The following is a 9,614-nucleotide window of genomic DNA, read 5'->3' on the forward strand; positions in this document are numbered from 1 at the left end:
GCACGTACACATTTGTGACTGTTTTTTAACTTAGCAATCCCTTAATCTATTCATATGATAGAAAATCTATTTTACCAAAGGCCGAATGTCAAATGCTTTGCATTATTCTTCTTTAAGAGCTATTTTTTTCCATTCCACTCCACACTTTAGAGACTCTAAACGCGTTTCTGCAAGGCGATACATCAAAATGAGGGTCATGTCTGCCTTTATTTTTGTCAGAGTTACATTATCGTTGCATGGCAAGGCGGTTTTAAGTGCGGTTTTATTTGGGAAGTCGGCGCCGCATCGTCACGCAACAATAAAGGCAACGTTGACGTAAATAGAGGCCGACGTGACGCTCCTGGTGATGGATTGCCAGAGTCAGCGAAATTTATAGTCTCTGAAAGTGTATTTTTATATTGCGCTGAAACGAATGCATGCCGCCAGCTCCAGGGAGGTGGGGAGAATTCCACATTATTCTTTGGTAAAGGTCAGCTGTAACGAAGGGTGTATTGTCCCGGTAATTGGGGTGTAAAAAATGCAAAAGTCGCAGGTGGTGCATTCACTGAAAGCAGCCGAAGATCAAGAGAAATGTGTCAAAGTTTTGTCATTATCACGCAGGTTCCTGTCTCCAGATTATAGAGGAGACTGATTTAAATAATTGCTCATTCATCTTGACCAAATTCCTGCATTTCTAATGTTTAGCCCTGCAATACACCTTTTACCTGTAATTGCAATTTTTGAACTGCAATGCACGGTCTCGCCACTAGATGGCAAACTCATCCCACCCATCACAGCATCGAATAAGACCAACGCGTTTCGACGCAAACGCGTTTTAATGACTTTACACTTGCAAATAAAGCCCCGCAGGACAGCAACCAGTGATTTTAAGGAACCATGTGCTCCAACTTCTCCGCGGCGGAATAATCCCGGATCTTCAGAACCGATCCCTCGCCGTGTCCCCGCAAGCAATTAAACATGTAAATGATGCAATAATGGCAATGAGTTTTGGAAACCGCAGCTTGACAAGCTCATTTATTCATCATAACAGATAGAGCCTCAATGTCTCACAAGTAAACATAATTTTCCCGCCTCGCGGTCCGTCTTGAACTGAGTTAATAGGTATTTAATTACGTTGATGCATCATGTAATTGGCGCCATCGAGGAGGAAGACCAACTGGGGCATCCGTCCTGGACTGGGAATTAAAGAGATGTATTTATCTAAAGCCTGTCTGATTACCTGGCAGAACCTCAGACAATGGGGTAATAAATCTTGGAGCGCGCCCCTGTCATCTCCGGTGAACGCGCACCTCTGCGCGCGCGCCCCCGGGATCGCGCGTGCTGGAGCATCTTATTAAAATGTGTAATAGATTTACTGACCCTGATATGCCACCAGAAGAAAAAGTAATTATTCATACAGCGTAGTGCGGTCTAATTTTAACCAGTGGAAAGATTTTAGAAAGATGGAATTAGTGAAGCATGGCTGAGGACACAAATGGGCTCCGGGAAGACATTTGGGTCTCTTGTTAAAGGACTGCTTCATCTAGGTGTTAAATAGAAAGAGGTGTGTGTGTGTGTGTGTGTGTGTGTGTGGGGGGGGGGGGGGTGACTTGAAGCAAATGTAGGGAGGAAACTTTAGGCTGCACTTTTATGATATTAAAGGGTGATTTGTAACAGTTTAGCCTCGCAGACTTTCAGCAATTAATCAGGATTCTGTAGGAAAACGTTCGTTTTTTTTCTGCTCTGAAGAAAATCTGGGAGGGGGGGAGGGAGGGAGTATCCGGAGATTAATTTTCTTTAAAATGTCACCGTCACGTCACGCAACAGGCCACCCTTTTTCCCCCGATAGGGTCTCCATCTCCTTTAAGAGTGTTGTCGGGTTGGGGGCGTTTCCTGTGTGGCGCGGAGGTTTGCTCCTCTTTAAAAGGGAGGTGGGGGGAGAGGGGCGAGAGGATGCGGGGGGGGGAATTCTGATTCATAATTCAGGCTGTTGGATGAAATGACTGGGGCTGAAATATTGATGCGTGTGAAATATTGCCGCCGCTGACGCTCTTCTGTGCTCTGTCACTCCTCACAGCTTTCACAGGTCCTGCTAAGTGCTCTGAACCAGGACCTCGTCCAGTTCACACTCAAACCCGGCCTGCGGGTCAACGTGTACGCGACGCGGCTGTCTCCGGGTGAGTCCGCGTCCACGGCAACAAACACAGTCAATATTTAGGAGAAACATTTGGCCGGTGGTTCTGGAGGCAAACTAGCTATTGAGGGGACTCATCTGGATCTCTCAGCACAACAAGCTAGCAGTGGTTTTTTGCCCTCATTCGACTTGCATGTGCTCTTAACTTCTCCTTCATGCTTTCTCCTTCAAAGCTCCTCTGGTGGACGCCAGTGACGGCGTCCACAGCAGCACCGCAGTCATCATGCTGGTGTCGGTGGTGCTGATGGGCCTGGCCATCTTTGTCGTATATAAATTTAAAAGGTACAGTATATCGGGTGCTCACGGAGGCGCCTTATTGCACATATACGAGATGAGATCCGCTGCCCGGTGTGCGTGCGTATCCTGTAACGACCCTGTTTAGAGGCGGCGTTATTGTCTCGAGCAGCCGAGCCGCCTGGACTTTCCAGGGGCTCCGGATGGCCACGCGGCAATAACAGCCCCACAGGACGAGACGATCCCCCCTCCGTCTCAATCTGCAGATTATTACAGAGGATGACAATCCAATCAATTCTCCCCCAGCGCTGACCGGGTGACAGAATCCTGTAGTTATCAATATTCATCCCTCTGACAATGCGAGGGGCTGACCTTTCGGAAATGCTAAACACAGCCAGTCAAGGTGAGGCGTCCTTTGCCGAATGGCAGGAAAGGTTGAGGAGATAAGTCCTGAGACAACATATATTATACAGTGAGGGGCGGATAGTAAACAGCCCCCGCCCCGCCGGGTAATCCCACGCCAATCACCCAGAACCCGGTGTCGTCCCGGCTGTCACCCGTTAGGTTTTTGCTCCTTAAAAGGCGTCACGTAACTCTCCGAACTGTAATTACAGCATTAAGAGATGGGGACGGGCGTTTCAAAACTGCCTGGGATGCCAGAGCTCGGAGAGAAAATCACATGGGGAGGGGGGCGGGGGGGGGGGAATTAGAAGTGTGCTGCGGTGGTTTGCAGCAGGAATGTGGTGCATCTGAGGCGATGAAAAAGTGATTGAAAAGTGAGGTGAACAATATGAGAGCCCAGTGGAACATGAAATGTCCCAGTTTCAAGCTGTCACACAATTTTCTCTCTCTTTTTTTTTTTGCAGTAAAGAGTGGGGGGGGGGGGCAGGGAAGAATTAGAGACAGAGTGTTTTTTTTTTTTTTTTAAAGTAACTTCTTTATTAAAGGGTTTTTTTCCCGTCTCGCTTGCCTGGATGACCTACAGGAAGATTCCAGGCATCAACACGTACACAGCAGAACAGCCAGAGAAAGAACAAGAGGTCATCCCCACGGTGACCTCCATCGACGTCCCAAACCCCGAGGGAGAGAGGCTGACCTCGCTGGAGCGCGTGGATGCTCAGCCGGACTCAAAAAGCAGAGGTATTAATGCTCCTGCTCCTTCTCCGCCGTTGCTCCTCACATTCTTGTAATTGGTCGGAAACGGCTCCCCGTTGTTATTTGTTAACGGCAATAAGCGTTTAGAGCTGTGAGAAGAAGCACTTTGAGGCTTAGCTTAATAGCATTTCCTCTCCTCTGATAGCTTTAGCCTTAGCCGCTCAGACTGGAGCCCATTTGGCGTAAGTGGCTGCATTGAACTTCGTTAATAATATCTCCTTGTATGTCCAGGATACAACAAAACAGCCTTAAAAAACCAGCAAGACCTGACGTGAAACTCTATCTGTGATCATCGGCTCCTTGTTGTGGCGTTAAAGGCATAAAATTATACCGGCCGATGATGAAATTAGGGAGGTTTGTCTCCTGCTGAGCTTCAGCTCACACCTTTTTAATTAAGTTTCATACTGTAAATTAGCAAAAACCATGAAATTTAATTGTTATTCTTGGCAAGTGTAGCGCACGAGTAACACATTCCTGTCTGCCAGCTCCTTGGAGACGGCCTGGGAGATAAACTTCATTTTACAATCTCTGTAATTCGCCACTGGGCGAACGCAGCCAACGTTTCCGGGTGGTTTTTTCGAGGAATCGTTGTCAAAAGTGTGATTATTCCTGCTGCGAGGATCCCTCACTGTTTTACATTTTATCTGGATAATGAGGAAGACGCATCGACACTGCATCCAGAACTGACGCGTTCCTGGGCTTTTAAATTAAAAAACACGATTTATTTTTACATTTATTTATATCCACGATCTCATGCATTAAATTGAATTTCAGGGAACAAAACAAGTTAGTTGGTAAAATTCTCTCTCGGTTATAAAGGAACCTGTCTTGCGGTGCTTTTTCTTGCAGAATTCCCAACCCTGGAACCTGGAAATCTGCCACAATGATCTGTCTTTTTCTGTTTTATTGAAGACATTTGGTAGATGTTTGGTCACGAAAGCTCCAATGCGCCGTTATCTTCTCTCAGTTCCACAAATCACCGCATGATTTGCAAAGATGTGACAAATTGAAAACATTCCGGCATGACACCACAGAGCCCAAAGGGGTGGGAAGGATAGTGCAGAAAACAAAAATGGGGAAAATGAAGGCAGCCTTTACTCAACCAGTGGCATCAAGTGATATTTTTCCATCTGAATAAAAAGCATCCTTGCGGGGGACACGTTGAGCTTTGAACTGCATTAAGGTCCAAATGGAATCGATCAGGTCCCGTTCTGAGATTTAAAACGTCGTTAATGAAACGGCTCCGCCGAGATGCCCCAGCTGGGCTGTGAAATTTGCTGCTCGCAGCCCGCAGGGATTAAGCTAGCTCTTTAAAGGGTGTAAATATTGACTTTTTTAAATCAATTGGATATGCTGGGACTCCCCCAGACGTAGATGACCACAGATGAGCTGCGAGGAGGTAATGATTGCGTTTTTATGTGAAACCCTTTCGAACCCGGCAAAAAAGGGCCGATTCAGGCCAGAGCTTCATATAAATACAAGACAAACGGAGACAGAGCTCCTCTTCTTTCTCTTCCTATATATATTTTTGCCCCATTGGCATTTCCAGGTAAGTGAAGCACAATCAAATAAGAGTGATGAAAATGTCACTCTGAATTATTCGACCCCCATAAAATAATTAGTGCATCAGCAACGCGGCGCTGCAGTGAAAGCATTTTCATCAGGACACCACAGCGAGGTTCCATCTGATTTACCTCTGGCTGCGAATAAACCATCAGCCTCCCTGAGATGTATGTGTTTTGCACGCCTAAAAAAAAAAAATGCAAATGGCTCCATAAAATTCCTTCTCTCTGCTTCTTTTTCCGCCTCCCTCGTCAGGCTACCTGCCATCTCACACAGACATCAAGCTCCCCGATGAAGCGCCCCATGTGTTTTAATGTCGGGAGTCCATGAGCGACTCCGGAGCAATACATCTTCCTTGGCAGTTACTCGCAGCCAGCTATGAAACCACTGTTACAGTGAGCGGTCTCGAGTGTTTTCCTCCCCATGCATGGACGGACCGGCTCACGCTGCGCTGCCTAATCCGGCTGAGGGGACTGTACAGATTTATACTCGCCCCCTTGACAAAACAAAAGGGACACTTTTTGACTGGAAATACTTGTATTTTTGCAAAGTCGTTGATCTTTTTATGTAAATAACGTCTGTAACCGGGGGAGGTAAAAAGTCGTTTGTCTCAGCTGCTTATGGCTTGAATATAGAAACGTGTGTGTAAAAATAATAGAGGGGATGTACAGTAATATCTCCAAATATGGTCCTTTTTTTGGGGGGGTCTTTGTGTTTGTGCAGTTTAGTTTTGTGTGAAAACGGCTTATCAAAGCGCGGGAGGCAGATTCATTAAGCTCTGCTTAATCGTTAAATCTGATCAGATCTGCATCGAATGAAGGCTCGCAATATCCAGGAGGTGAGGAGAGCCTGGTGGTATCAGCCTGTCGCTCAACAGGCGCCACAACAAAGAGTAAACGGGGGGGGGGGGGGCACGGAAAATGAAACAAGCTGAGTCACTTTGGAAGCTCTAAACTTATACATTCTTTAATGCGTTGATTCCACACCAGTCACAACACATGTGAATAAGCTATTATTAACACAGTTGGTTGTTTTTTTGACTTTCTCTTTGTTGACTTTTGAATGATTTAACTATGCTGATGACTTAAATGCTCGTATTGGTTGGGTGCATCGTCTCCGTGCGTTCTTGCCCCTGCAAAGTGAATGAAATTGTGTTCTTTGTTCAAAAGGCAGAACCCCCCCCCCCCAAAACCCAAAAGAACCGTGTTTATTGTAACGAAGTGATCAGATCTGCCAGAAAGTCTTCTCGCTCCTTGACCCAATTCCAGAACAATCCCCCGTGTTCTTGTTGTGCTTTGAACTGATCCTGCTGTGAAGGTTGCCCCCCCCCCCCCCCTTTACAAGAAGCATCGACAACACAGCAACACAAGGTGTTCATCGAAACGCAGCCTGTCTTTTTATTTATTCGGGACTGTTTATCTAGTGCGATAGAGGCGTCTCCGCACGGAGTTTCCGGGGATTCAGAGGAGCCTGCGAGTCTGTTCCGTGCCCCCCCCAAGGACTCGGTAGACAAAAGGCTGCAGATTTGTTCATCTCCTTTGCTGCGAGGGACAGAGATAGAGAAGACGTATCTGCTGTCAACAAGGCCCGGCCTACGCGCACGGCTTTGGTCAGCCTCTGTCTCTTTGGGATAAGTACTGAAGTTCTTCCCCATCAAACTTTTCTTTGTAAGTGTTGTCAGCATCATATGTCAGGAAGACAAATTGACTGGAGGCTGCTCCATATCTCTGCGCTGGAAACCTGCGACTGAGCCCCGAAGCATAAATAAACCTGAGCCCGTCATCGGACCAGCGCCGCCATCCCACACTGCTGCAAACTCCTGCGCTTCTTGTGTATTTGATTTGTCCCCCCCCTCCCCCTTTAATATTCGACCTGTGAATACAGACATCTCTGCATGGCGCCCTATCCCCCCCCCTTAAAGGAAGCTGAAATCCATTTCAATCAGGAGGAAAACGGCTGTGAACTACAGTGTTTGTCTCATTTCTCAGCGCTTTTGCGGCTCGTTCGTTAGCAGTGATGTGATTGTTCGGTGGCTCCTTGTCCTTTTCATCCCGCAGAAGCAACAGCGGACGAGGAATAAAGCAGAAATATAACATCAAAGCAGCCCGACTGGTTCTTAAAGTGAGCACAAAGCGCCCTGGCGTGCATCCTTCAATCTGTCGAAATGCTCCCTTGTTGTGATTGAATGTATGTGGCCGGCAAACTGACTTGATTAGGAGGGGAAATGAGCCGGTCAGGCCTCTGTGAGATCTGTCCTCTTTCCCAGCGGGCAGGGACGGGGTGGGGTGGGGGAGAGGGAGTGGACTCTGAAAATCATCACCTACCCTGGAGTCATCCCAGTCCCCCCCCAGGGTAACAATTAATTATCTTTTCTCTTGGAGAGCCACGGATGCAATCACGGAAGATCTCTGCGACTGGAATCGCACCTTGAATGAGAAACCTGCCCCCCCGCCCCCGCCGACAATAACCCGCAGCAATATTGTGTTAGCCGCGGCGTGAAATTGATGAGCATGTTTCCTTTCATTGAGCGCTACATTACAGCGTCGGGCGGCGGCGAATCGCCCATTAGTGACTGTCAGCGTTCAATTTGATTGCGCGCCACCGATCATCCCGGGGCAGCCGCAGAGAGGCCGCCGCGTTAATTCGCGCTGAGCAGATTGAGAGCTGCGCTCCCGGGACGCTGATGGCTGCCGGACTCATTAAGATCGGGTGTGATGGGAGGCTGCTGAAGTGGGAAATCAAACGCAACCGTCGCCGCTGTTTGTCAACCACGCGGCGTCCTCCAGCCCCGGCGCCTGGCCGCCGTTACGGCTTCGTTTTTATCACCTGGGGGAGTCAATCAGCACCGTAAATGACACCTCACCTGCCCGCCTGGTTTCAGCATCCGCCACGTGTGAGGCGCCACAAGAGCGCAGGCCTCAGCACGTCCGTCTCCAGCCTCGGTTAGATATAGTCCCCCCACACGTGCAAACGTGCACACGAGCATTTGCAAAGACAGGACTCGTTGTTCGTAGAGGGAAGCAGAGTCGGCTGACGTTGGTCTTACTTCCATCCGTGACGATCCATTCTGCTGCTTCTCGACAGACGGTAAATGGAAACGTGTCTGTCACGCTTGTGTTGCAAATGTCAGCTGTCTGCAGCTGGGGACAGCCTCGCAGGCAAGCTGTGGGACGGCCGTGAGATCAGGTGATCCAGATCAGGAAGTGGGGGGGTCTGACTGGGCCTAAAGGTGTCTGATAGTCTCAGGTAAGTCCTACATCTGTTCCCAGGAACTTTTATTACCAGGGATTTATTTACCTGGCTGGAAACATTCCTGGTAACGCGTGGGATTAGTATTTCCACCGCGGCTCAATCCAGACTGTTGTTGTCCGTCCTAGATTCAGCTCCGACGTGTCAGCGAGGCTTCCTCGGTTATTTCACGTTTGAATTTCTCGCTCTAAGCAACACCGTCAGAAGTGCCTGGACCTCCTCATCCAGCCGCTTCTTGAAACCTCTTTGATCCATTTTCCAAATGATCGGATCACAAAGTGGCGCTCGTAGCAGCTGCAAGTGTGTTCCACCAATCAGTGTTCCCCAGCACAAAGCCCCGCCTCCTCAGGAAGTCCATGGAAAAGTAACGGCCACTGCTCTAGAAAGGAGCAACTTTGTAATTAGAGGGACTTATTTAACTTTAATTTAATACAGGGAGAGCTGGGACAGTGATGTCTCGCACAAACACCAAAATACTATTATTTCAAAAAACAGACCAAGCACAGTTGGTCTATGTCATATAAAAATACATTTATTCTGAACAAGTTTAAAATGGCAATTTGCTCACAGTAAGAAATAAGATTGATAACACAACTTTTCAATATTGTCAACTAAAAGAAACAAATAATAGGACAGTAAAGAACATGCACAACCTTTGTCAATATGCACAGCTATACTATCAGACAAGGTGTTTAATAATTTAGTGTTTAGTGTAAACCAGCCATTTCGAATATATTTACACAGACCCTAATGTCGTAGACGCTTTCAGGGATAATTAGGGCATGCCACTGTAAAAAAAAAAATGGAACTGACTATAAAAAGGACATAGATCTTATTGTGAGACTTGATATAATAGACACTGTATAGATTTACATCCCATCTTATGCTATGTACAGCTTATTCAGCATGAATCCATCGCACCTAAGGCCAGACTTCCATCTCTATGGTCATGAAGCGATAGAAAATGAAAGCACCATGTCTTCATACAGAGAATATACATTCGCTCTCCAGCGTTTCACATTCACGGCAGCGAGGTGCACGTCTCCGCGTGCGAGTCGCTACCTTCCGGATCGGATAGATTTGTGCCTCGACGGCCTCTGATTTGAGGGGAGTAAATCCACCCAAACGACGTAACGCAACAAAAAAGCTTCACTTGCCAAAGTCTTATAGGTTGTTGGTTTAATTTCTGAGCAAAAGGTCGGCTATCAGGCTAACAACAACACCGACTATTGCGTAACTG

General features: G+C 47.5%; 2 protein-coding genes across 3 annotated transcripts in view; one reads left to right on the forward strand and one right to left on the reverse strand.

The window, feature by feature from the left end:
- The window catches only part of LOC101065413 (VPS10 domain-containing receptor SorCS1-like), a 34,242-nt gene extending 27,017 nt beyond the window's left edge, over window positions 1-7,225 (forward strand). The window contains exons 24-27 of one of the 2 annotated variants that reach the window (XM_029835352.1): window positions 2,057-2,156; window positions 2,347-2,455; window positions 3,393-3,547; window positions 5,381-7,225. In XM_029835352.1, coding sequence (XP_029691212.1) covers window positions 2,057-2,156; window positions 2,347-2,455; window positions 3,393-3,547; window positions 5,381-5,439 — 423 coding nt within the window. In that variant the 3' untranslated portion in view covers window positions 5,440-7,225. The other variant, XM_029835353.1, reaches the window with a different exon arrangement.
- Window positions 7,226-8,380: 1,155 nt separating this feature from the next.
- Window positions 8,381-9,614, reverse strand: part of sorcs3b (sortilin related VPS10 domain containing receptor 3b) — a 30,545-nt gene continuing 29,311 nt past the window's right edge. The window contains exon 27 of the mRNA XM_011603267.2: window positions 8,381-9,614. This exon is cut by the window's right edge and continues 701 nt beyond it. The gene's annotated coding sequence lies outside the window, so the exon portion shown is untranslated.

The sequence above is a fragment of the Takifugu rubripes genome, chromosome 4 (assembly GCF_901000725.2).
Source record: "Takifugu rubripes chromosome 4, fTakRub1.2, whole genome shotgun sequence".
Lineage (NCBI taxonomy): Eukaryota > Metazoa > Chordata > Actinopteri > Tetraodontiformes > Tetraodontidae > Takifugu > Takifugu rubripes.